We start from the raw sequence: 26,515 nt of genomic DNA, 5'->3' as shown, positions 1-26,515 counted from the left end.
CTGTCCTGTCTGATGTGGTCGCCCTAGTTACTGTGCCCATCGAGCCACACAGTGAGATGTGACTAGCTGAGGAACTGAAATTTTAATTTTATTTCATTTCCATGAATTAAAATGTAAATCGCCACCCATGACTAATGGCTGCTGAATTGGATGGCACCGCTCTGGAAGAACACTACTTGTTTTATGTGATTCCTTTATTTTATTAATAATTATAACCTCAGCGGGGCAGGGGGGGATTCCGGGTCTCGTCCCTGGATTTGTGATTTCCATCCCCTGGTTATTGAGCCAGCTCATTGCTTTCTATCTGAGGTAGGGGCCGAGCTCTGGGTGAACATCCCCCGGCATTCTGTAACTGGCCAGAGTAGGTAAGGAAAATGACTTTGGACCCTTTGGGGTGGGGCTGGGGGTTGTGAGGATAGGCAGAGTGAGGCAGGAAAGAAGGCGGCATGAGTCTTACCTCCTTGACACTCAGCCCAGTGGCCTAGCATTTTAGGACATCCCAAGCTTGCTTGGGGGAGGAACTTACCCTATTCTTGACGGTTTGGGAATTACTGTGGCATGGGAGGGGGGAGGGTGCAAGGGCAGAGAGGAGAGGAGAGAAGTAGTGCGAATGTGAGGTTAGGCAGAGTGAGGCAGGAAAGAAGGCGGCATGAGTCTTATTTGCTGAGCAATTCTTATGTGCCAAGCATTTTCCTCTGTGCTTTAAATTTGTGATCTTGTTTAACCCAGCAACTCTGGTATCTGTCCATGTTACAGCTGGGGAAACTGAGACCCAGAAAGGTAAAGTGATCGGTACTGGTCAGCCACAGAGACTCCAGACTCCAACACCACTGCTCATACCCTTTTCCTTAAGGCTAATCCACGTGCTGTCTATTCTTTGTCTCCGTGTGACAACTGTCTTCAACAGGTCTCCAAGTCCTTTCCCTTCCAGACCTCACCTTTCGTCCCTGGGATGGCAGAGCAGCTCGCTACAGTTGTCCTCGGTCCACAGAGGGGGAAGACGACAATAACCTTCCCTAGGTCCAGCCGTTTTCTGGCTGGTTCCACTGGTGGCCTGTGTTCCCAGGCCCCCTTTGGATCCTCCCTACAGCAGACAGCAATCTGGGGAGATTCCTCTGCCCTCAGACTCCTTGGCAAGCTCCCCAAGTACATGGCAAGTTCCAGGCTCCTCACTCCTGGTAGAAGGAGGTGTTCAGAATTTCCCACAATCCACCTGTGTCGTCCCCTCCCCCCCCCCGCCCCCGTGCCCTGTTACTCCCAGTCTAGGAGAGGAGCAGCTGAGCCCTCCCTGGGGGGCAGGGGCAGACTCAGCACCCCCTCTGCCCCGGGGCAGCTTAGGGGCAATACTAACACTAGAGCTTTGCTGCCATCCCACCTCGCTCATGTGACTCCCTGAGGTAGGGGGCCTCCTTCCCCCAGAAGCAGTTGTTGTCCAGGCTCCTGCTCTTCTGCTCCCATTGATTTAGTGCTCTCCTCATCCCCAGACAAAGCCCCTGCTTCGTAGACTCTTATCAGAGTCGGCTGGCCAGTTGGGAGGGGGAGGGAGAGGAGGGGCCACAGAGCAGATGGAACCTGCCTTCACATCCCCCCAGCAAGAGGGATTGGAAGCTGAGCCCTCCTGCCTCTCTCACTCACAATCCAATATCCCAAAGCAGAATGGCATGTGTCTGCTCCTCCCACCGCGGAGGGACCACAGGCCTGCCTCTGCAACTGCCCCATCAAACAGCCCTTCTGCTCCTGCCGTGTGTCAGGTGCAGGCCCAGGAGGAGCAACAGAGAAGGCCCAGGCGGTAAGCAGCCCTTCCGTAGCTCTGCACCTAGACAGCTGCACCTAGATAGACTAACGTTTACGGGTCCCAAGGCCTATAGCCCACGGGGTTACGAGTGGGAGGGTTTGTGGCTTTCTTCCTCATGTTCTTGGAGCTGGTGTCTACCCTCTGAATCCTGCAGCTCTTTCCCTCTTCTTCCCTGGAGACAAGGAACTCAGGGTGGACAAATAGCAGGAACTTTGGCTTCTCTCTCCTGTGGCTGTAGTTGGAGCAATGGACCTCAGCTTCCCTGACTCTGAAGTGGGCCTTGCCTTCCTCCCAGTGTGAGGACCAGACCGCGGGAGCTTAACCTTTTCCCCTTGTTCCATACCCCTTTGTCCACCTGTATTGTCTACTTCGGAAGGCATACTTATGCCCATGGTTTCATTGTGAAAGCGAGGAAGCTGAGGTGCCGAACAACTTGACCCTCACAAATTGCTGGATTGGGAACTGAGAAGGCATTCTAGCTTTTGAGGGTGTGGAAGGCGGGACATCAGCCTGGTTGCATTGCTTTCTGAGCACTTACTTTGCAAAATTCTTTCCCTTGGGGTGGGCTGGGTTGGCTGGGGTGAGACTGCTCTCTGTGGGATACCAGAACCAAATCTGCTGCGCTCGGAACAAGGAGAGCTGGTTCCAATGACCTTGCAGAGGCCCAGAAGCAGACAGCTGGGCCGCCTCAGCTTCTGAAGGGTAGAAGTTTGGGATTCAGCTCAGAGCTGGGGGAGGCGGTAATTAATTATTGCCCTGTCCCTTTGCCTCTTGGGACCCTTGCTGACTGTCAGGAGAAGGCCACTTGGAGGCTGAGGGAGGAGACTGGGGCCTTCCCCCTGCCCCCATCTAGCTTAGCTGGGGCCACTCAGCAGAGAAGAGGAGGAAAAGGTAGAGCCAGGAATTTAGCCCTTCCTTCATTTCCTTCCCCTCAGCAGGGAGCAAAACCAAAGCCTGAGGGCCAGGAAGGCAAGGCGCCCCAGGGAGCCAGGTTGCCCCAATTCTTAGTTGGGTCCAGGGTGTGAGGGGGGAAAAGCCCCCGTGATGACTTCTGGTCGCCAGAATCACAGATCTTAACACTTGCAAGGGCCGTCGGTGCTCTGAGAATTCAGGCTTGGCTGTGCCAGGAATGACATTCGTCGACCAGAAAGGGCACAGGCCTGGCCTCTCGGAGGGCCCTGTGGTATCTCCGGATGTCCGTGAGGTGGGGGGGGGGGGGGCCCGGACGCTGGCCAAGAGGTGGGGAGGACGGCGCTGGAGAGGCGTGGTGCGACAGCTCTTCACCAACCAATAAGGAAGAATGTCAGCATTTTAATAACTGGCATGGTTATGCCAAATACCTGTCCTGGTTATCTTCATTTTTCAGAAGGCAAATGGAATTCCATAAAGTAAAATAGTTTGAAGACAAGCTAATCCAAGCTGGGGTATGAGATCAGCATGAAGAGTCCCCGTGAAGTTGCCCTGAGAGATAGTCACTACCCCCCCAACGCCCCCCCCCCCATACACACACACTATGAAGTGTGACCCAGGCTAAAGAGTACACAGCCTGCTTACCCTGCTGTCTGAGGCTACTTTCCAGGCCCAGGGCAGGGGCTAGGGGATGATACAGTGAGAGACCAGGGAAGGACACGGGGTGGGGCAGGGAGGGGAACCCGGGTCTCGTCCCTGGATTTGTGATTTCCATCCCTTGGTTATTGAGCCAGCTCATTGCTTTCTATCTGAGGTAGGGGCCGAGCTCTGGGTGAACATCCCCCGGCATTCTGTAACTGGCCAGAGTAGGTAAGGAAAATGACTTTGGACCCTTTGGGGTGGGGCTGGGGGTTGTGAGGATAGGCAGAGTGAGGCAGGAAAGAAGGCGGCATGAGTCTTACCTCCTTGACACTCAGCCCAGTGGCCTAGCATTTTAGGACATCCCAAGCTTGCTTGGGGGGGGGAACTTACCCTATTCTTGACGGTTTGGGAATTACTGTGGCATGGGAGGGGGGAGGGTGCAAGGGCAGAGAGGAGAGGAGAGAAGCAGTGCGAGTGTGAGGCTGGCAGCTGGGTCCCCAGAGCCTGCACAACTGGTACTTTGCCCTGTAGGCAGCCCAGGGAAAAGAGACGCCGCCGCGTGGAGGGGCTCCTTCCGCCCTGCAGATACCGAGGGGGGCCACCAGGGCCTGACCTCCTCTGGCCTCTTCTTGTGTGGCAGCACTAGGCAGGAGGACGGAGGGACTTGGTTGGGGGCGGCGGGGGAGAAGTTGGCTAGGGCGGTGAATTTTTCCCTGGGAATGACCAGGAGCGCTCCCGGAATCAGGCACGCGCGCACGGTTGGAAATGTCAGCCGAGCTGGTTCTCACTGGGACAGAATGCTGGAGCAGATAAAGCTCCCTGAAACTAACGATGCGATCCAGAGGGGGCGTGGGGGGCAGGAGCCAAAGTTCTCCTACCTTCCCCTCCTCCACCAGCAGCAGCCATCCCTGGAGTGCGACAGTCCTGCTTGGAATCTGCTGGCCGGGGAGGAGAAGGAGGGAGTGCGAGGCCTGGGCCACAGGCAGCTCAGCCCGGGTCCTCTCTCCCTGTAATGAGCTGTGATGCCAGAAGCCAGAGCGCTCTCAGGATGGGGAAGGCTCGCCAGGGCTAATTGTCTGTCAGCAGATTCTCAGGAGCCATGGAAATGAAGCAGCTTGGTGTCAGCCGATAACCAGGAGGCCCAGGGGGTGGAAGGAGTTGAGCGTATTTTTCTAGTCATTCAATATTGATCACGGTGGGAGCTCCGGCTGTGCAGCCTGGGTGTGTGGATGTGCACGCGTGTGTGTATGTGCGCGTGCGTGGGCCTGCCAGGGGTTGTGAAGACTCGGGCTGAATTTGCTGCTTTTGTGTTTTATTTTGTTTTGTTTTGAATATGCTGCTTTTGACTGCGTTGTGCCAGGGAACCCTCCAGATAGAGGCTGGTTCTTGGAGAGTGTGTTTGGAGACAAATCAGCACTTGGTGGGCTCTGTGCTGAGGCTGTCGCTAGGACCTAGAGGCTGAGAGTGTCTCTGGAAGGAGGAAAGCTTGAACTAGATGGGGAGATTTAACTAGATGGAGAGATGCTTGCGAAGTGGAGAGGATTGGCCTCTGTTCTTTGTAATTTACTGGTCTCGGCACTTCTGGAATGCGGGCCCCCTGCACACGCAGCCCCCACTCCGTATGCCATCTTCTTAGGCCTGACACGGTGTGGTTTCATTTTCTAGCTCCTGCACCTGGCATAGTTCTTGATTTGTTTTTAAGCAAAATAGTCATAGTCATTATCTCTTATGCATAAAACATTGCAGCTAGGAGCACCTGGGTGGCTCAGAAGGTTAAGCGTCTGCCTTCCGCTCAGGTCATGATCTCAGGGTCCTGGGATCGAACCCCCACTTTGGGCTCCCTCCTCAGTGGGGAGCCTGCTTTTCCCCCTACTTGTGTTCTCTCTCTGTCTCTGTCAAATAAATAAATAAAATCTTTAAAAAGAAAGAAAAAAGAAAAGAAAGTTTACAGCTATTATTTCATAGAATTAGAAGGTACCCCATTTGCTCATGAGAAAATGAAGAGCCAACAAAGTCAGGTCACACTGCTAATTTGTGCTGGGTCTTGGACTGAAAGCCTGGTCTTGCCAAATCTCTTTTCACTGATGGCACTGCCATTGGGGCCACCTTCATAGGTCCAACGGATATGGTGACCGCCTAGTAGGCGACCCAGGACTTTCGGGATGTCACTGCTCCATCACAAAATCTCCTTTACTGCTTGAGCTGCTACCCCTCTTTGGGTGGAATTCAGGAGGTCCTTTTGGAGATGAATTTGTAACCCTTTGTCCCTGAGAAATGGAAACCTTTGACAATCCTCCCCCGCAAAAAAAAAGGAAAGAAGAGAGGAAAAAAACTAGTTATCTAGCCTTGTTTTCCTTTTTAACTGTTGTGGGCCTGGTAAGTTCTTCCTGATGTCTAACCTAAAATGAAAATCTATCATTCTGTGCAGTTTAGTGGTGAAGGAAAAGGAACCCAGCTAGACATTCGGTGTGCCTGAATCCTGAGGGTTTCCGAGCGCTCACCAAGCAGGGGAAACCCCTGAGCCTTCATTCCCTACCCCCTTGTGCTAGCTTCACTGGGCACGGGAGAAGTAATTTAACTTACAACTTAAGCAAAGCCTGTGGGAGGCCCCTGAGCTCAGCTTGAAGATAAAGGGGATATTTTTGCCTTCTAGAGGAAGAAAACTCATTTTCCCAATGCACCCCCACCCCCTCCTCCTGTGCAGATGAGCTTAATTTTCTTCCCCTCTTAATGAAGATGGATCAAAGCCAAGCTATATATTCAAGGGGGAGCCAGGCAGGGGAGCTGAGTGAGGGGGGGGAGAGGGCAGAAACAGAGTTTCTCTCATGGAGAGGAAGTAATTAATTTTAAGAGAGAGCAAAGATAGGGAAGCTCTTGGTAATAGAATGTCGAACTCCAAATGCAGGTGGCTAAAAATTAAGTCAGAGCATGGAGAGTTTCTTTTGTTTGCTCATTCATTCACTCCTTGATTCAACAAATATTTATTAGGCACCCACCGTGCACAGGCAGAGACCTCAAGCTGGCATCAGGAGAGGGCCCAGATCTTCATAACCATAGCAGGGCTCAAGTAATTGGACTGGGACAGGGAGAGGTAGGATCTGGCAACCGAAGCCTCTCGTCACCATTTGCCAAAGCACCACGAAATGGTTGAATGTATCAACCGTTTGGATTTAGGATTCATTGCTTTGTTGACCCCAGCTACATCCAACCAGCTTGTCCCACCACGGGTTAGGTAATAATGTTGTCCATTTGCTTTTCCATTCACGGATTGCACTGTTCTCTGACTGAGTTCTGACCTCAAGCCAAAAAATTAGATTAGCCCTTCCCTTTTCAGTGTCTGTTGTGATATAACAACGGACTATGATGACAACAGACTGCTTAGTGCTGCAATAAAGAACCACGTTGATCAGAAAGGATTCTGCCATCCAAAGACAGAAATGGAATGATACCGAAAGCCGGAGGGACTGAAATTTGCTATCAAAAAAAGCACATCTCGGCAGCAGAAGGTTAACAGTGGGTCTGGAGCCTCCCTTGCTAGAACCCTTTGTGAGCAGCCAGGGCACTTAATGAGATTGATTGCAGAGTGAGCTGGCCTGGAGGCAGGGGGATGGAAGACATGACCTTCAGAAGGCCCTTGCAGTCCCAGGACCGTAAGACATGGAGGGCATCAGGGAAAAGGGAGATCTGACCGTCTCGGCCCCCGGAGAGTTCGGGGAACTTCGCGGTGATGCAAACCTCCTTGCCCCTGAGCAGATCTGACAGTCGCCAGCTGGGATTTATCATATGGCATCTGGGAAGATTTTCAGAAGTAAACACATGGTGACCCCCTCTGAGCCTTGTGTGCCGCCCTCTTCCTTGCGAGCTTCAAGAGGACGCTTTCGTTCAAGTTCACCCGAGCAAAGAAGCCAGGACCTTGCCACCAGTTCTGGCTCCACGACACCCACGCCCATGGGCTCCACGTGCCCCTCAGCTGGACCCCAGGCAGAGAGCCCACCGGCTGGGGCTGTGTCTTAAGGGAGCGTGCTGGGGACGCCGCACAGAAGCCCCGTTCACTGAACCCCCGCTACACAGAAGTCTGGGCAGGCTAGGAGGCGTGGGGAAAGTTAATCTCAGCTTCTAGGCAGCGGCACGAGTCTGGAGCCTCATTGAACCCTTGTGCCCACACGATCAGAAGGTCTCTGAGAAGCACGTGGATTGCAGCCCAGGGCCCTGCGTTCTGGGGGTCGGGAGGCAGGGAAGACCGCCGTCCAGCAGGTCGGGCTGGCTGAGTGTCTGCCGTGCAGATGGGAATGCAGCCCCAGACTGCTCCGCCCGCCAGGCTACTCTGTGTCCTCAGCTCCGAGAGGTCGGACTACCTGGAAGTTGTACACCTACTCCGCACACGCCTGCCTCCCCGTGTCAGCATTTTCTCCCCGGGGACCTGAACTGGGACAGTATCATCCCTGCTCCCTTATTCTGCCTCCGGCACTCAGACGGCAGCCTTGGGGCTGGATTCTAGGAAGCCACGGGCCCCCCCGGGGCACCCCCTGCCACCACCCGGGGAGAGCCCCTCCCCCTCCCCTAGCCCCGGAGCCAGCCGTGCCTGCTGCGCACCCTGAGCTCCGCACCGGCCCCGGGGACTGGAGGACTTACTTCTCAGAGGGATGGTAAGAGCAGGGAGGCTGGCAGGTCCTCTGAGGCTGCCCAACAGGGAACAGAGCTGCCAAAAGGATGTTGAAGTTTCGGGCTGATCGCCGGGTCAGGTAGGGAGCTCTCCTGTGGACTGCGAGCCGAGTTCAGTGAGCAGGCTGATTGGCAGCTTGTCGGGCGGGGGGCTTTAGAGGGGGGGCCGTGCCAGCCCTGACCTGGAGAAGGAAGAGGAGTTAGGTCAACGGCTGCTGCATTGCAGTGCTTGTGAAGGGAAAGCTATTTTGAAGTTGGTAGTGCCGGGATGGGGAGAGGACGTCATTTGTAGGGGTTGCTGGGTAGGAGAGTCTGGGGCAGGGAAAAATTCGCTGTACCTTGAGAGACCTGTGCCGGCTGACAGCAGGCTGTGTGTGTGCTTCTGTGTGTGTGTGTCTGTCTGTCTGTAGCAGTGCCTGCAGGGAAGGTTCCAGCAGTTAGCACAGGGAACATGTAGAGCAGAAGGGGGGCTGGGGGAGGGGGCGTGGGAGGTGGGGAGCAGGTGCTCTGTGCCACTGGAAAAAAGCAGAGATGTTGGCACCTTGAGGACCTTATTTTCACAGACTGCTCACCCCCCTACCCCAGATCGGGGAGAGCCAGGGGTGGGGGTGACTGGAAACAGCTACCCTTCCTTGCAAAGATCCCCCGCAGTTAAGTTGAGGAGAGCATCCCTGTTGGAGGGAGGAGGGAATAAAGTTTGAGAAGTGGGGGAGCAGGTGAGCAACGTGTTGGAGTTACAACCCAGGCCTGGCGGACACCGGCCAGGTTTAGGGTCCTGGCCGGCAAGCCCGAGCTGCCAAACCCAGGGTTCCATAGACTGTGGCCACTGCCCCGCTAGGCTTCTATCTGCCACAGGCCTTTGGATTTGATCTGAACATGGCTGGTTTGGAAGCTGAAAAAACACCCTTTGATATTATCCTTAGCTTCAACAGACAGCCCAGGGGTTGGGATTCCTGGACTTTTGGAAGGGGGCAACAAAAGGTTACTTTGCTCTTGGAGCTGAAGGGACCGAGCTAGGCTCTCTTTCCTCGGGTACCAGCTGATCTGCCCCTTGCCAAGCAACCCTGGCTATTCATTTTAAGGATGCTCAAGTGGCCTGGTGTTAGGACCCCCAAGCTTGGTGTGGCCTCAGCATACTCTGTCCAGGCGCCTGCTTCTTGGGGTGGACTGAGCCTGTCCTGGGCTCTCACAGTATCTCTCAAGAGGGATGGGTGAAGAGGACCTTAAAACTCATCCAGCCCCCCACTGGCTGGATGCTTGAAGTCTATAACATTCTTGCCAAGTGGTCCCCTGCTTGCAGAATCCACCTCAAGTGGCTGCCATTTGTGGCTTAGACCCATGGCACCAGCCCCCCCCAAGTTCTATCTGCTACCTTCCTCCCCGTCTCCCCACAAAGTCACCAGGAAGCTAGCCTGACATTCAGCCCAGCCAGAGGGCCACGGCAGGACTTCCCAAAGGAGCGTCCGCGGCTCTGCTCCCCGTCTGCCTCTGCACAGACCCTGCTTCCTGGCAGGCTGTCCTCCCCACGCCCCACCCCACTCCCAGGCCACAGCAGCCCCTAATTAGATCTGACTGTTGAGCCAGCACTAACCTCAACGCCTGACAGCCCCTGACGTCTCAGCCACATCTCAGCCCCTTAGACGCAGAAACCCTGGACTCCCGAGTGTGAGTGGGTCCCAGCCCAAGCTCAGGAATGGAGTTTCTGGATCTCTGGTTTCACTTAAAGAAAGAGATGGTACATAAAACAGGAGAGGAAGGAGTCCAAGGTCACAAGAGAATTTTTTCAGCAGATAATGAGTGAGCAGTTTTTATGTGGAACACTGGCCGGAGCTGTTCCTGGGAGAGAACCTGCCACACATGAAGTCTTGGCCCCCACCCACGTACACGCCCAGGGTCCCCACCGAAGGGCTTAAGTGGGGCTTATTTCCAGCCTCGGGGATCTCCATAAGTAGTTAGCACTGACTAGTAAAAGGTGTCTCCCCACCCCCCCACCTGCCTGAAGCTGCTTTTTCTACCGCCCAGCCCTCCGTCCTGCCTCCCCAGACCCCACAGAGGACAGAGGGACCATCTCCTACACGGTCACCCCTCCCCGTCACTGCCCGGGGCCTGCCCACCCTTGGGCTTGTGTCTCTGCCTTCTCCATCCTTATCACAACTTCCGTCTGTTCTTTGCCCCCACAGCCACAATGAACGACAGAACACATTTCTACACCCAGTGACTGGCCAGGTCCCAGAAGAAAACAACAAATTTAACTTGAAAATGTACGTCTGCCCCCCGCTGGCTGCTTGGCCTTTCCACCCCCTTCACCCTCCCACCCCCACACTTTGCAGCTGAGAAGCGTAAGGGAGGGTGTGGAGAGCAGAGGGACCTAGGGTCTCTAACCCCAGTCCTGAGGAATGGAAGCTTCTGAGGGCCGTAGGTCTGGCTTGACGCCCTCACCCACTTTTCCCAGCATCTCCAAGATTTCAGGCTGGTGCCTCCCACAGGTTGCGCTGGAGGAGAGAGACAGGTCTGAGGTGGGCCTATCCCCCAGAGGCCTTTGAGGGAAATGCTGAGGGAAGCTGATAGAATCCTGAGAGCCAAATGCAAATTCCTCTCGCTGTGGATCTTGGCTCAGTGCAAGAAAGAAAGGGAAAAAAAAAATTAAATGACTCCCATAGTCCACTGAGCCATTGTGTCTTTTCAGTTAGAAGGAAAAGGAGTTCCAGAGTCCTAAGGTCTAGGTTTTTAAAATAAATTTACAGGAAAGAAAGAGGAGACTGTTCAAGATTACTGGCATGTGGTCTCAGAAGAGCAGAGGGAGCAGCTGAAGTGATCTCGGTGGGTGGCAGGGTGGGGAATACGGATGGGGCTTTTCCATTCTTCTTGGGTTTTGACTAGTCTCTTTCTTCTCTTTTGGTCAACCTGAAATCAGATCGTCTTTGGACATGTCCAATAAAGCAGGTGGAAAACGCCCGGCTATCACCAACAGTGACGTATCCAACCACAACATGGTGTCCGAGGTCCCCCCAGAGCGGCCCAGCGTCCGGGTAAGTCTAGCCCCCAAGGCCAGCTGTCAGGCGGGAATCCTAGGAAACATATGAGCCTGTCCAGCTGTCTTCACAGGCTCCACAGAGCAGGTGAGGTGAGGCAAGAGGAGTGGAGAGTGGGAAGGGAAGAGGGGTCAGACCAGAACCTTGTAGAAGACTGATCTCTAGACCAGGGCTTCTCAACCTCGGCACTATTAGCATTTGGGGCCAGATAGTTCTTTGTGACGTGGGACTGTCCTTTCACTGTAGGATGTTGAGCAGTATCCTCTGCCTTTACCCATTAGATGCCAGTTAGCACCTGCCCTGTGACAACCAGTGTCTCTAAACATTGTTCAATGTCCCCTGGGGGGCAAAACTGCCTCCTCCCCGCCCATGGAGAACCACTGATCTAGGGGGACAGAAAAAGAGGAATAATTCATAAGGGATATGGCAATCAAGAGCTCAGAAAGGAAGGAGTGCCTCAGGAGGAAGAAGTAATCCAGAGAAGAATGTGGCATAGAGGTCGAGTAAGATAAGGGCTGAATGTGTCCCTGGGTTTAGCACTGGAGACCCTGACCAGTGGTGGGATGAGGGCAGAAGGCAAGCCAGAGAGGGCTAAAGAGGAGATGGGAGGGGAGACGGAGAGACGATGACGAGTAGGGACTAGTCTTCTAAGAAGCTAGACAGTAAGTGGTGGTATAGTCATACAATGGAGCGCTCTCCAAAAATTAAACTGGACTAGAGCTGTATGTATTAACAAGGATAAATCTTGAATATGTAATGTTGAGTAAGAAGCAAGCTGCAGAATATGAAAGATGTGATATCATTTATGTGAAATAGCCTACGTGAAAGCGATACGACATATGCACAGGTAAATTTGTGGTACGACCATGTAACCATGGACAGGCAGACTAGTTCTGGGTCAGCGGTTGCCTCTAGGAAGGAAGAAATGAGATTGAAGAGTGGCTCAAGGGGAGTTTCAGCTCTATTTGTCATGTTTTATCAGGGGAAAAAACCCAGCACATGGTGGTGATTTATTCTCTACTTTTCTGAAATATTTGTAATATTGAAAAATATATATTTGTAAAGAAACTTGATTGTGAGGGGGAATGTGGGACAGGGGACCGAAGCTAGACGATATGCAAGATGGCAGGAGGTCTTCTTGGTCCATTTCATTTTGCTTTAAGATGTGCGAGCAGGAGGGAGATGGCCCAGTAGATAGGTTCAGGAGGAAGGGGACAGCTGTGAGTCTCATTTCCATGGAGACAGGAGCAGTCAGATGCAGAGGTGCTGTCAGCCTGCAGAGGGAAGGGGTGCTCCCCCTGAGCTGCAGAAAAAACGGTATGTGAAGCTTGGAGGTGCGGGGCTAGGAAGTTAAAGACATTCCCATCTGATATCCTCAACTTCTACAGGGAAGTAGGAGGTAGGGTTTTCTGCAGAGAGGAGTGGGGTGGCTAGAGAGGCATTGGGGCTTGAGAATATGCCCAGGGTTTGGAGAACAGGACCAGAGATCAACAAGGGGCATGTGAAATATTGCATGATAACGTCGAAAGGTCATCTGAGGTCATAGACTTGACTCCGAGTGGCTCCAGTCCACAGATGCGTGTGGTTTTCCTCCAGCGCCACTCCCAGACTAGCTGGGAAAGCAGGGAAGGTAGATGGTTGGATTAGCCTAAGGTGGGGCTAATGGCAGGGGGAAGCCGTGGCAGAAAGCTAAGGGGGTGAGGGCATGGAGGGGTGAGCTGTGGGAGCAGCTTCTAGCCTGCAGAGCGGAGGTGAAGCTGTGGCAGATGACCGACTGAGGAGGAAGGGAAGGATTTGGGGAGTTGCTTATTCTTCGGGTGGTGGGTGACTTCCACAGGTGCCTCATCTCAGCCTTTATATGTGGATTTTTACTAGTAAAGTTTAGAAAATAATTGTATTCCCCAATTTGGGGTGTGCTTTACAATAAAGCCCAAATTCTTCTTTCCTTCCTTCTGCAAGTATGTACTAAGTGCTTATTGTAGACAGATACCTTGCTGGGCTCTGGTGATGAACAGACCAACAAGACTCAACTTCCTCCCTACAAAGAGCTCAGAGTCTGGAGAAGGAGTTGGAAGGCCAACTGCCCCATTGCAGTGTGACAAACTTTAGACCACACAAATGGACAGAGAAGAGGGACAGCTCACGGCACCGGGGGGTCCGGGAGATTTTGTGGAATTGGGGGGCCTGCCCTGGGCATAAAGGATGAGTTGGGATTTGTCATGGGACAAGGGAGATGGGGCTCCCCACATCTCCTATGGGAGAGCAAGGTGAGCAAAGGCAGGGGCATGGCAGAGAACCACCAGGAGTTTGGCGAGGGACCTGTCTGGTAGAGGGGCAGAAGGCAGGAGCGTGGGCCACGGCAAACCTTACAGACCTGTCCTTGTGTGCCATGCTGAGGAACTGACTTCCCTTCTAAGTGATGAGAGGTAGTAAGAAATGTTAAGAGAGCATCGTGATGGCACTGTGTTTTAGAAAGGTAACCTTACTTCGTGGTAGACGGTGCACAGCAAGAAGAGATGACGGCCTGAGAGGAAAGAACAGATCCGAGAACCATTAGGAACATAGACCCATCTGCCCTGCGCAAATGTCGTATCAGGAGCGGAGGAAGGAGGGAACTGTGTGAGGCAGTTCAGAGTTCAGGTCTGGGCAACCGGGTGGATTGGAGTACCATGCGCCAGGTGAGAAATACAGAGCATCAGGCTTGGTTAGAAAGAGGATGAGTCTGGCTTTGCACTTATTTAGTCCTGGTTGGACAACCAGTTATAAAATGGGCTGAGGCTAGGAGACAGCTCTTAGCTATGGATTAGAGAATTTTCAGCATTCTGCTGGTAGCTGAGGCAACGGCTATAGATGAGCTACACAGACGATGAAGAACCAGAAAAACAAGAATTTGAAGTCTGGTTGAGGTCCACCAAGAGAGTAAAGGTGGAGATTGAGAAGGAGCGGCCACAGATGGAGGGAAGAAGAGTTTCTAAAAGAAGAGTTTCAGGAAGGACAGAAAGGTCAGTGTTATCCAGTGTATTAAAATGGCCAAGGACTGAGCAGCTTTAATTCAATGACATTGCAATTGCCACCTCAGGAAAGAGGTGGAGGGGGGTTAGGAGTAAATGTGAGGAGCAACCTCAGGACTCTTCCCAGGAGCCTATTCCTGTGGAGGAAGGGAGGGAGAAGGGGGAAGGTGTTACCTGAGGGCTGGCAGGGGATGGCAGGGGATGTGGGGGGGGGGGGCAGTTCCGGTGGGTGTGGCCACGTGAGAGCGAGGGAGAGCTGGTGAGGGGGAGAGACCGACAGACAGACAGAGACAGACTGATGCTTTAAGATGGAGAGAACTGAGCATGTTTGCTCAGGAGAAGCAGCTAGTGGAGAAGGAAAGGTTGAAGACAGATTTGAGGAGAGATTATCCATGGAGCAGAAGTCTCAGGAAATGGTAGGTGGAACGTGTTAGCCTTGAAAAGGAGGATGACATTGGAGAGAAAGAGGCGACAGTGGTAAGGACAGTAATTTTCTAGGTAAAAGGGTGTGAAATTGAGGAAGTGCATGTCTGATAACGTGGATCATCTCTGTGGAGCGGAGCTGGGTCCACTGCGGGGAGGGTGTGGGGGAGCTTGCAGGGCTTGGGGGAGGGGGAGGGCAGGGAGTGGCATGAGGGGGCTGGGCCAGGCTGAGGTTGGGGACTGGGGGGGCAGGGGCTCTGCGGTGGCCTCATCCGTACTGCAGTGTGCTCTTCGTCCGGCAGATCTGTAATCATAAACCATAATCTGGCCATGAGTGCAGATAATTTGATTGCTCTGGGATTCTGAGTTTTAGAGAGGCTCCAGCTCTGACAACGGATGGGGTGTTTGAGAGTGCAGCTGACCTACCCCAGCGTGGAGCCTGGGCTTCATAGGGAAATAACCACAACCAGGACGTGGCTGACGGGTCCAGAAAAAAAGGGAAGGACTAAGGAGCTGGGGATTCCAGTGGAGTAGAAAAGCTGGGGGTGTTGAGTAATGGAGTGAGAAAGCCCAAAGGAGGGGACGGCGTCAGGAAATGGGAACACCAGAATTGAAGATGTTAGTGGTGGAGGGGCGTGGGGCCGGCCAGGTCGCAGGTGCAGCTGTAGGAGTGAGCGCCAGGGTAGCAGTGAATGATTTTGGGATTGAGGCTATCACGGTACTATAAGGTTAGGGCACTGGATCGGTCCTCATCAAGTGCAGTGCCACAGGGATGGCCAGACTTAGAATAAAGAGGATGATTGATACCGGAATTCTAAGACTCTGAAGGAATGATCTAGAAGCTGACAGTGATGAGAAGGGCTGAACAGTGGAAGACCAGGGGTGCTTCCAGAGAGATTATTGCCAGAATGTGGAAGGATGGCAGTGTCCACGTGGCAATAAGGAGCCAGGAGAACCCTTGCATGTCCTCCCTGCTCTGTGCTATGTTGGACATTCGAGAGTGAGCAGGACTCCAAGAGGATGATGATGTAGGGAATTTACTGGCATTTGAGTGGGTTCCAGAAAGCATTATGAAAGAGGAGGGGAGTCAGGACAGTCGAAGAAAGATAGCCCAGGAGTGAAATGAGAATTCTTATTTTCTCCTTAAAACAACAACAGCAAAATCCACACCGCTGTGAGACAGGTCAGACTATTATTTTGAGCCCCATTTTAGAGATAAGAAAAAGAGTCCAAGAATTGGAAAGCTGCGCCCTTGAGTTAGGAACAGATCCAGGAGTCACACCTGGTCCTCTTAGGGTGAGGACACCCCAAGCACGGAGAGAGCTACAGCTCCCAGCAAGGGTCGCTCCCACTGCAGAAAGAGCGGAGGGGAGGAGAGGAAGAAGGTCAGGAGGGTTCTGTGTCTGCCTCCCCAGGCAACCCGAACATCCCGCAAGGCCATCGCCTTTGGGAAGCGCTCACACTCCATGAAGCGTAATCTCAATGCACCTGTCACCAAGGCGGGCTGGCTCTTCAAACAGGTGAGGCCTCCCCTGCAGTCCGCCCACCAGGACCTCCACTCTCTCCTCATTGCTCTGCTTCCTCTGTAGTTACAGTAATAGTCCCTGCATGTTTTGGTATGTCCTCCCGTGTCCTATTTTTGGTATGTTATATCTCTGTGAATGAATCTCCTAATTTTATGAAGACTCAGAGAAGTTGAATATCTTCCCAAAGTCACACAGAAAAAATGGTGTCACATTTGGGAACCCAGTCAGGTCTCCTAATGGGCAGATGGAATGACAGAAGGATGCTGGGTCGCTAACCCCATCAGAGCAACCCACTGGCTCGTTCTCAGGAGGTCCCTCTTGCTGTGAAGGAAGGGGGGTGTCCTTAGTCCCGGGGTCCACTAAGTCTTCCCAGTTTGACCTCACCACCCTCCCTGCCCACCCTCTGCCCACTCATCCTGGCTCACCTCTCACCCCTTTTATCTTCCCTGGGAGAGACACTGAGGCCTGGGATGACAGAACTGGAAGGTGACAGACAATAATCTAATGTCACTTTCCTGCATCTGAGGTCCCCAGGGGGTTGGCTGCGACTTACTGGCTGCAGAGCTGCGACCAGAGGCAGGATGGCCTTGTAATTAGTGCCACGCTCCTTCCCCTGCATCCTCCCTCCCATGCCCAGCTCACAGTCCCTCCCCTCTGTGCCCACGTGTCCCGCAGGCCAGCTCCGGGGTTAAGCAATGGAACAAGCGCTGGTTCGTCCTGGTGGATCGCTGTCTCTTCTACTACAAAGGTGAGCTTGCCTCTTCTCCTGGGGCTGGCCGGGGCCGCAGGAAGGCAGGGCCCACCGCTCTTTCTCATTCTGCCATATCACTGGGCTCTGCTTTGGGTGGACGTTGGTTGGTGGACATTGGTGGGGGTGGGGGTGGGGGTGCAAATCTGCCCCATAGCCTCGGGCACCCGTGGGGTGTGACAGTGGGATAAAGACAGAGCCCGCTTGCTCCCGTGGTCACTCACTTCACTTTCAACAGTGTTTACTGTGCGCCCCCCAGGTTTCAGGCAGAGTTCTGGGTGCTGCTGGGGGACACGGTGGGCAAAGAGTGAAGTCCTGGAGTGGGGGATGGGCTAGGAGGAGGAGGAAGAGGAGGAAGAGGAGGAAGGCCCCTAGTCACCACTAGCAGCTGCCCTTCCAGTCGGAGCTTGTGTGTTGATCTGCCTCCCCCCAGAGTGTCCGAGCCGATTCTACGAAGGCAGAAATCTCGGTTTCGTTCACGGCGGTAGTCACAGCGCCTAAAACGGCGTGAGGCACACAGTAGGTGCTCAATCAGTGTCGAGTAAGTGAATATCCCCAGCTTCCACCGTCTGTGCGCACCCCAACACTCACTCCCAAGCCGCTCAACAAAAAAAGAGAGAGAGAGAGAGAGAGAGACCTAATAACTTTGGTGAGGCAGCCTCTGGGAAGTTATTTTTAAAATAAATGTACAGCACTGTGTCAGGCAGGTCCTGAGGGAGCTAGTGAGGCTTGAGGACAGGGCCCCTGTCACGCTGCTGCGGGGCCACAGGAAGAGAAGGGTAAAATGGTTCTGCGGCAGGAGAGCCTGATTCCTTTCCTCCAGGCCCTGGGAATGGCAGGGCCCTGACTTCCCTGGGCCTCCTGGGAGCAATTCAGTGAATCATTAACTTCCACAAACAAAGGTTATACCTAGTGACCCCTCCAGAGTACTGCTGTCCCTGTGCCCTGAGTCGCTGCCACCTGGGCCCCAAAAAGAGAAATCAGGAAGGGGCTGCAGAGACAGGGTCCAGCCACAGAAAAAACCCCAAGACTGGGGGAGAAGAATCTGCCCGGGGCGTGGCCCCTGGTGCTGGGCCCCTGGGACCCAGGGCTGGCTGGAGCCAGAGTCTGAACAAAGCTGAAGGAAAGCCAGGATCTGTGCAGAGGAGAGACTGTGGGCCTGGCCAGAGGGGAGAAACTGAAAAGTTGTGAACTCAAAGGGCACTGTGATGAGGGCCACCATCCACTGAGAGATGCTCTCAAGTGCCCCTGTAAACACTGGCCCGGACACTGCCAGGCAGAAGGCCATCGCCTCCAGAGGTTGGCAACCTCCGCTTTCCTGAAGAAGCCCTGGGTCCCCAGCCCCGGGCTCCTCCTGATCCTTTGGCTTCACCCTGGGCGCCATGCTGACCCTGCAGAGGAAGCTGGACCTTAAGCCAAGTAACTTGTGTGAGTGATGAGGAAGCAGAGAAGGGGAGCTCATGACTCTATAATCCCTGAGACTCCTTCTGACACCTAATGGAGGGTTTTCCAGGGTTTCTAGCCTCGGGAACAAAGAGCTATCCCAGGGAAGTGGGGAGTTGCCCCCCTACCTATTCCACAGAACACCCCCACCTTTTGAGGCTCCTGCCGACAGCTGGGGGACCGACTAGCTCATCCATCAGGCTCCTTTGGAGATCCAGGATGGATTACTTAGAAGCCTGGTTGTTAGCCTGATGCAGGGACCAGAGGGCCAAGGGGTTCTGTAGATGCATGTCTGCCTGTGGAGACACGGGGCCATAAAGGGGAAGACAGACCCCTGTCAGGAGAGGACAGAGCAAGCTGCTGGGTGCCTGGAGAACCTTAGAAACAGTTACCCAGAAGAGCCAGAGCCAAAGATGGGACTGCTCTGCCATGCCCAATCCCATTATTATCCCATTACATGTATCCCCGCTGGAATTGTCTTGCTTGGGGAGGCTCTATAGATAGGAGAGTGGTTAAGAATGCTTGCTTGGGAGGGGCGCCTGCCTGGCTTAGTCGGTAGAGCATGAGACTCTTGATCTTGGGGTTGTGAGTTTGAGCCCCACGGTGGGGGTGGAGTTTAAAAAAAAAAATGCTTGCTTGGGAGTCAGACTTCTTGGGTCCAAAGACCAATCCACCACTCGCTACTTCAATAACGTTGGACAAATTACTTAACCTCTCTGTGTCTCCACCTCCTTACCCATAAAATGGGGTAATCGCAGTACCTATTCATTGGATCGTGGGTAGGGTTAAATCCATTAAGTCATTTAACTTAGAACAGTACCTGATGAATAGCAAACCCTCCATCACATTAGCTGTTCCTTATTTGTCTACCTGCATCCCGGAAGGTAAGCTCCCTGAGGGTGGGTGGCACTTCTCTCCCATCTGCCTCTACGGTCCCAGCATCCAGAACAGTGTCTGCAGGGAGGGTGCCTCTCCGTGTTGTGCAGAGCACAGCCTGTGTGCTGGAGGGTGGTGGCCCTCGGGGCCTGACCGGTGGCAGATGAGCCACACGGGCGTATTGCTGTTCATCATTGTAGGGCTGATAGACTCCTCCCCTCTCTGTGCACGCGCACTGAGCAGGCATGCGCATCTCACCTGTGCCTCTACCCGACAGATGAGAAGGAGGAGAGCATCCTGGGCAGCATCCCCCTCCTGAGCTTCCGGGTGGCCGCAGTGCAGCCTTCGGACAACATCAGCCGAAAACACACCTTTAAGGTCAGTTGGCCCTTCCTCTCCCAGGTCAGGTGTGGAAGGGAGCCCTGCTCTTCTAGAGCATGAAGGAGTGGAGAAGGATCCTGAGCCACCTCCCCAAGGAGTCCCCAGTGGTGGTGGAGGGAGGGAGAAGGCAGTGGCCGCTGGAGTCAGTTCTGGCTCTATCGAGACCACCTCCTCTTATCTTGGGAGTCAGCCGGGTGGTTCTCCTCAGGTTGGGCTGGGAGAGATGGGCCTCAGTGGTACCCCAGTTTTTCCTGGGGGGAGAAGTACGTCCTGAACCCATGAGCTCTCCGCCCAGTGGCCTGGCAGCAGAGGCAGGGGCTGTGGGCTGGTGGGGTTCTGACATCCCTTCTAGAAAGCAGTCCTCCCTACATTGGGCCCAGGGAACTAGCCCCCCAGTCAAACCTACTCAAATGTCAATCTCTAGAGAAAATTAGGAGTTGAGTTTGATTACAATCGAGAAAGACGAACTTCACACAGACCGTAGTTTGGGAGAACAGGAGCACGGGAAGATGGGCCTCACGCGCCTGCTCAGTGTCCCCCCCTTGGAACCCCCCGGGGAGTCCACCCATCAAAGATGTGCTTGCAACTGGCTCATTGCAAGCTGGTGTTTTTCTACGTTTAAAAATTCATGACCCATTAAAAACAATAAAAATCCCATGCCCTTTTTGTATTTTATGATGCCAAGACCAGAGGCTTCTTTTCATTTCCAAATAGAAAATGATATACCAGCTATGCATTTTCTCAGCACAAGGCCCTCCCTTCCCCTAGTTGGGAATGGCTGTCCAGGTCCCTGAACACCAAAAGCTATGGTGTGGGATGATGATAGGAACTGCAGGTAATGCCAGATCAGTATCTGAGCCTGTGGGACCTCAGAGACTCTGCCTCTTCCTGTCCTTCAGACTCTGGTCACCTGACCGTGGAAAAGAGCGGGGGGGGGGGGGTGGGGTGGGGGGGGGGGCAGGATACACAGGTGCTGCTCCAGGGAGCAAGGAGGGGCTTCTTTGGCACATAATTAGTTCCTAGCCTCCTAGGGTCCTGTCTGCCAGAGGTGTGAACAGAATGAACAATTAATAAAACTCTAGCTCCAGGGAGCCGGGTTCTAGCTGGGGAAGTAGAAACAGGTTGTTAAACCAACAGCAGACAGTCCTACCGTACACATTGTCGCCCACACCGCCACACAGCCTGTCTCACCCTCTAGACCTGTGCACAGACACATCCACACTCCAGCTCGGAGCTGGGCCAGCAGCAGGCATTCGGGCAGCGTCCCGAGTGACTGACACACAGGCAGACAGACAGACAGACAGACACACACACACACACACACACACACACCCGCCGTCAGCCCCAGCTCTCTGCGCCCCGCTGCCCCTCTCCTCCTTCCCCTTCCCCCAAGGAGCGCACTGCCTCTTTAAAACCCAACGCTGAGGGCCGTGCTCAGTGGCCCACAAAGGGTTCCGATTGTGGCTATTCAGTGACCCTTCCCCAGGGAAGGGAGGGGAGCAGAGACAGATGGGAGGCTTGTCCTATTGCGGCCACCAAGTGAAACTCTTGGTTGGCTAATAATGAGCTGGGCACTAGTCCTGCCCAGCCTGCTGCTGAGTGCCTTAACCTCTTCCTAACCCAGCCGCATGGGGGCTCAGTGGACTTCACTGCACTGGGGTACCTCCCTCGGTCTGTGGCCCACCTCCATGGTGCCAGGCCGGTGTCCCCTCCGGCTGCCCGTCAACTGCCCTGTTTATCCCCAGCCCCTCCCCCTTCCTCTATTGCAAGCAGTATGCTCCTGTGCCTTTGCTCTCCCCTTGTCTCCCTGTGGGCATGTTTTGTCCTCTAGCTTGACCGTGAGCTCTTCAAGTGCAGACAGCATGTCTGTTTTGCTGTGATTGGTGCCCAGAGCAGAGCTCTGCATGCACAGGGCGCTCACTAGCAAATTAATTCACTTGCTGCCCACTCCTACCAGCGCCACGTCACACCCACCAGTCCCGCCTGTCTCCCTCTTCTCTACAACAACCCTGTGTCCTCCACACTGGAGAGCTCGCCAGGTCCCCTGCTCTCCGTATCCAGGTGCCTCCTTACAGCTTTGCTGGCTGGAAGCACCTCCCTGCGTCTGCCCACAAGCTGGGCCCCCTGCTGGAGGGTGGGAATGGGCAGCAGCCAGAGGAAGTAGGACATGTCACTACCGTCACATGACGGTAATGACTCCCGTCAGAAAGGAATTGTGTGCCGGAGAAGGGTGGTACAGAGGAGTGAAGGTCCAGCCGGGAAAGCATTTGGAGAGTGTGGATTTGACACTGCTGCTTCCGAGAGCCCTGGGGCTTGGTCAGGAGAGCCCCGTCTTCTCTCCTTCCAAGCCTGAGAGACCCATGATTTCACACTCAAGGGGTCAGAGACCAAAGAGAGGTTCACATCTGAGACTATTAATCACTTGGATTTCTTATGTTGAGTGGGGTAAACCAGGCTACCTGCTTTTTCTGCGAGATTGAAGGTCTCACCCGGGGAGTATGCTGAGGTCCCAGAAAGAATTCAGCTCTGGAGCATTTTTCCCTTGTGTCCTAAGAACTTTGATCTTCACCAGGAAGATCCCTCCCCATTAGACAGATGCATCCCTTCAGGCCAGAACAAAAACCCAAGTCATATGCAGCTGCAGAGCTTGTTGGGAACAGAGCTAGAATCAGCACTGGGATGCCCTGAATCCTCTCCGCCAACAGCCCCAGTTGCCTTGGGGCAAGCTCTGCACTCCCCACCCTTGGCGGGCCATCCTGGGCATCACTATGTGCTGTCGTCCCCATGGCTGCAATAGCGAGTAGAAGGGGATAATCTGAATAGCCCCCCACTTCCCTCTGCTCCTCAATATTCCTGCCATGTCATCTTCTGTCTCTCCCTCTGGTGTCTGGTTGACCTGTTCTCTGCTTTTCCTCCTTCTGACTGCGTGAGGACCCCTCCTCTGGACAGGAGCTCCCTTCTGGGTTCCCGCCTGCCGCACCTGCTCGCGGCCGCCAACTAGGTAGCGTGCTCTAACTGGCAGTGCATGCCCCTTGCATGCGCAGGGAGGTGGAGGCCTGGCTGTCTCTCTGTACCAGCTCCTCAGAGGCCAAGCTGGGGCCAGGACTGGCATGGGCTTGGGGGCGGGGTGGGGAGACACCTCTCCCAGACATCAGATAATAATTGCCCTTCAAATCAAAGTTGGAATTCGATGGGAGAGTGGGCGTGGTAATTGTCCTTCCTGTTTATAATCACCTTAGGTGGGGCAGGTAAGCTTCCCTGGCTCCTGGGCCGCTGGGTGGTATGCAGAGAGCTAGCCCACATGCCCCAGCTAGAACACTTGGCATATGGGGGGCTATCCTCCTCACCTTGCTCCTGAGCTGCAGGGGGTGGGGGGAAGAGCTACAGACCAAGGAAATGGCCTGCCTGACCGCCTGTTCTGTGGATGTGGCTGTCTTCTCCCTACAGGTGACTACGTGCTGGGTGGATGAGGCCGGGGCCAGTTCCACGAACTGCCTCTCCCCACAGGCTGAGCACGCCGGGGTCCGCACATACTTCTTCAGTGCTGAGAGCCCCGAGGAGCAGGAGGCCTGGATCCAGGCCATGGGGGAGGCTGCCCGAGTACAGATCCCTCCAGCCCAGAAGTCGGTGCCCCAAGCTGTGCGTCACAGGTGAGTTCCAGGGCACTGGGCGTGGGCGTGGGGAGTGCCAGAGAAAGAGGAGTGAGGAAGCACCCCACTCTATGACCTCCTGAGCCCAGTGCTGGCTCGAACCTCTGAGGACATGTGAACCACTCCTTGCCTCCCAGCAGGGTGCCTGGCTAAGTGATTTCGAGACCTGGGGTCTCTCTTCCCCTGATTGGGTCTACCTCTTCTCTCTGGGCTGGTAGAGGCCAAGAGAGAAGTCAGGTTCCCTCGGGGCCTGGCCAGGAGCCAAAGACCAGGGTCATTCACTTGTTTATTCTTCGCTGTGCACGTTAAACCCATGACTTCTGGAGGAGGGTGGACTCGGGTTCGAATCCCCACTTAGCCCCTTGCCCACACTGTGACATCAGTGTGAGTTACTTAACCTCTCTCAACCTGAATTTCCTCTCCTCGAAGACAGCAGTTAGAATCCTCCCTCACAGGGTGGCTGTGAAATCTGGATGTGCAGGGAGCTCTCAGCCCATGTTGGCTCCATCCCCGTCCCCACCCGCTGCCCCCTGCAGCCTCGGGGCCTGTCTTTACTCAGTATGTGGAGTCCTGAGGTAGATGTTAACAGGGATCCAAAAGAAGGAGGTTTTACAGTATAGATAGACTCCAAGTCTATTTTAGTGTCTTAGAAGTGTTTAACACAGGGAATGTCGCAACAAGGATGCTTGAATATGTTGGGTTTGGGAAGCCACAGGGAAAACATAGTCACTCCATCTTCACGTCAGCAGAGGAGCGTACTTCCAGAAGTTTACTCATTCAGTTCGTAAATATTTACTGTAAGTAGGTGTGTGTCAGGCACCGGATTGGGTGCTAGGGAAACAGGGGAAGACAAGTCTACACGCTCCTGCCTCGTGGAGCTTACATTCTGACAGTCAGTCCTGGAAGAAGCTTGTTCTGGAGACGGGAACTAGCATGTTTCTGTGCCGAGGATGTTTGAGGCAACAGCTTTGGCGCCTGGCGCCTGCCACGTTTAAGCTCCCGGTCCTGCGAGGGGAGAGACTGGTCCACCCATCCTGCCAACAAGGAGCCCAAGGCTCGCTGAAGTTAAGGAACTTATACAGGACACAGGACTGACCTGTAACAAGCTTCTGTAGCCGACACATCAAGGACAGTCACCATTATGGAGATTTGGTAGGGCATGTATGGAGCTTTCGGGGCTGGAGTGGAGACAGACTGCCGGGGAGACCAAGTCTGGGGGAGGTCAGTGGCTGGATTCAATGCAGGTCAGCAGAAGGGAGCAGAGAGTGACCCATGGAGACGACCTGGAGGGTAAAACGAGCAAACTGTGCATAGGCAAGATTGGACTATGTTTTATAGTGATTGTCCAGGCTGGAGCAAGAAAGCAAAATGGGGGGGATTGGGGCGCCTGGGTGGCTCAGTTAAGTGTCTGCCTTCAGCTTGGGTCATGATCCCAGGCTTCTGGGATCGAGCCCTGCATCGGGCTCCCTGCTCAGCAGGAAGCCTGCTTCTCCCTCTCCCACTCCCTCTGCTTGTATTCCCTCTCTCACTGTGTCTCTCTCTGTCAAATACATAAATAAAATCTTAAAAAAGGGGGGGGGGGGGCGCCTGGGTAGCTCAGTCGTTGAGCGTCGGCCTTCGGCTCAGGTCATGATCCTGGGTCCTGGGATCGAGCCCTGCATCGGGCTCCCTGCTCGGTGGGGAGCTTGCTTCTCCCTCTCCCGCTCCCCCTGCTTGTGTTCCCTCTCTCGCTGTGTCTCTCTCTCTGTCAAATAAATAAAATCTTTAAAAAAGGGGGGGGATTTAGGAAACAAAATTGCAATTCACTGACTCCCATTTCCATTGCTACCTTCCTGCCCACCGTTCTCCACTCCTTTTTCCTTCCCAGTCTACCACCCCCTGCCCAGCTCCACGCTGGGCTGGGGTCACTTACAACATCTCCCTTGGTGTCCAGCAGCCACGAGAAGCCAGACTCCGAGAACATCCCACCTAGTAAACACCACCACCAGCCATCCCACAACAGCCTCCCCAAGCCTGAGCCCGAGGCCAAGACTCGAGGGGAGGGTGACGGCCGGGGCTGCGAGAAGGCCGAGAGGAAACCCGAGAGGCCCGAAGTCAAGAGCGAGCCTCTGGTGAAAGCCAATGGCGTCCAAGCCGGACCGGAACCAGCCTCAGAGCCTGGCAGCCCTTACCCTGAGGGCCCGAGGGTCCCAGGGGGAGGGGATCGGCCCGCCCAGCCCAACGGCTGGCAGTATAGCTCCCCGAGCCGACCAGGGAGCACAGCTTTCCCACCGCAGGACTCAGAGAGCGGGGGACACCAGCGGAGCTTCCCCCCGCGTGCCGACCCCGACAAAATTGCCCAGCGCAAGAGCTCCATGAACCAGCTTCAGCAGTGGGTGAACCTGCGCCGAGGGGTGCCCCCACCTGATGACCTTCGCAGGTGAGTCCTGGTGGGGCGCTGGCGTGGAGCTGGGGTGGTGTTAGGGCTGGGCCCGGGGAGGGGGGCTGCGTAACATGTGTAGCATCCCCTGCTGGAAATCTTCTGGAAGCCAGGCTGAGTTGGGACAGCAGGAAGACCCTCCAACCCAGGGTTCCCAGCTTGTCCAAATCCTCTACTGCCCCGCGGCTCCAGCCGTGGAGTGTGACCCCTGCCCGGCTCCTGCCCCGTCTACTTTCTTCAGAGACAAGACCGGAGCACCCAGCGCCTCTCAGCGAGGATGCGGGGTGCCCGGGAGGCGTGCAGGCGCTCGGAGGGAGGGGCCTTGGAGTTGTGCCAGTCAGAGAGCCATCCGTGTGTCTGGCCCTCTTACAACACCCTCGGTGCCATCCGGTGTCTCTGCTACCACGAGCCTCACTGGCCACCAAGCCAACTCACCCCAGTTTTGAACGGCTCTAATTGTTTGCAAGTCTTTATATGCAGCTTAAGAAAAGGAAAAGAAACAGAATGTTGCCGTAACTAGACCAATTTACTCCTTTGTCCAGTGATTGGCTTTCAAACACCGGAAGACATTTTTTGGGCCCGGAGCATGAATCAGAGCAAGCGGGGCTGTGGCCCCTTCCCTGCGGGGGTGGGCAGCTCCCCGGAGCGCAGGTGCCCCTTCCCTGAGGGGTGGGCAGCTCCCCGGAGCGCAGGTGCCCCTTCCCCGAGGGGTGGGCAGCTCCCCGGAGCGCAGGTGCCCCTTCCCCGAGGGGTGGGCAGCTCCCCGGAGCGCAGGTGCCCCTTCCCCGCGGGGGTGGGCAGCTCCCCGGAGCGCAGGTGCTCCTTCCCCGAGGGGTGGGCAGCTCCCCGGAGCGCAGGTGCCCCTTCCCCGAGGGGTGGGCAGCTCCCCGGAGCACAGGTTCCTGCCGCAGGAAGGCTGCTCACATGCTCACCACTGCTGCCCTGGTGCCTGGGACGTCTGGCCTGCCCCAGGGCGAGCGCCTCACTTGGGATGAGTC

General features: G+C 54.8%; 1 protein-coding gene across 19 annotated transcripts in view; it reads left to right on the top strand.

Annotated features, from left to right (window-relative positions):
- Positions 1-26,515, top strand: part of PLEKHA6 (pleckstrin homology domain containing A6) — a 139,511-nt gene that overhangs the window by 84,310 nt on the left and 28,686 nt on the right. For 12 of the 19 annotated variants that reach the window (XM_036075870.2, XM_036075874.2, XM_078078289.1 and 9 more), the window contains 7 exons: positions 10,189-10,269; positions 10,923-11,037; positions 15,890-15,994; positions 16,676-16,748; positions 19,345-19,445; positions 22,896-23,098; positions 25,032-25,517. In XM_036075870.2, coding sequence (XP_035931763.2) covers positions 10,936-11,037; positions 15,890-15,994; positions 16,676-16,748; positions 19,345-19,445; positions 22,896-23,098; positions 25,032-25,517 — 1,070 coding nt within the window. In that variant the 5' untranslated portion in view covers positions 10,189-10,269; positions 10,923-10,935. Of the gene's footprint in view, positions 1-7,958; positions 8,089-10,188; positions 10,270-10,922; positions 11,038-15,889; positions 15,995-16,675; positions 16,749-19,344; positions 19,446-22,040; positions 22,450-22,895; positions 23,099-25,031; positions 25,518-26,515 lie in introns of those variants that run through there. The other 7 variants (XM_078078291.1, XM_036075873.2, XM_036075880.2 and 4 more) reach the window with 6 other exon arrangements.

The sequence above is a fragment of the Halichoerus grypus genome, chromosome 7 (assembly GCF_964656455.1).
Source record: "Halichoerus grypus chromosome 7, mHalGry1.hap1.1, whole genome shotgun sequence".
NCBI classification, from domain to species: domain Eukaryota; kingdom Metazoa; phylum Chordata; class Mammalia; order Carnivora; family Phocidae; genus Halichoerus; species Halichoerus grypus.
This window is presented reverse-complemented; position numbering and strand designations above follow the sequence as displayed.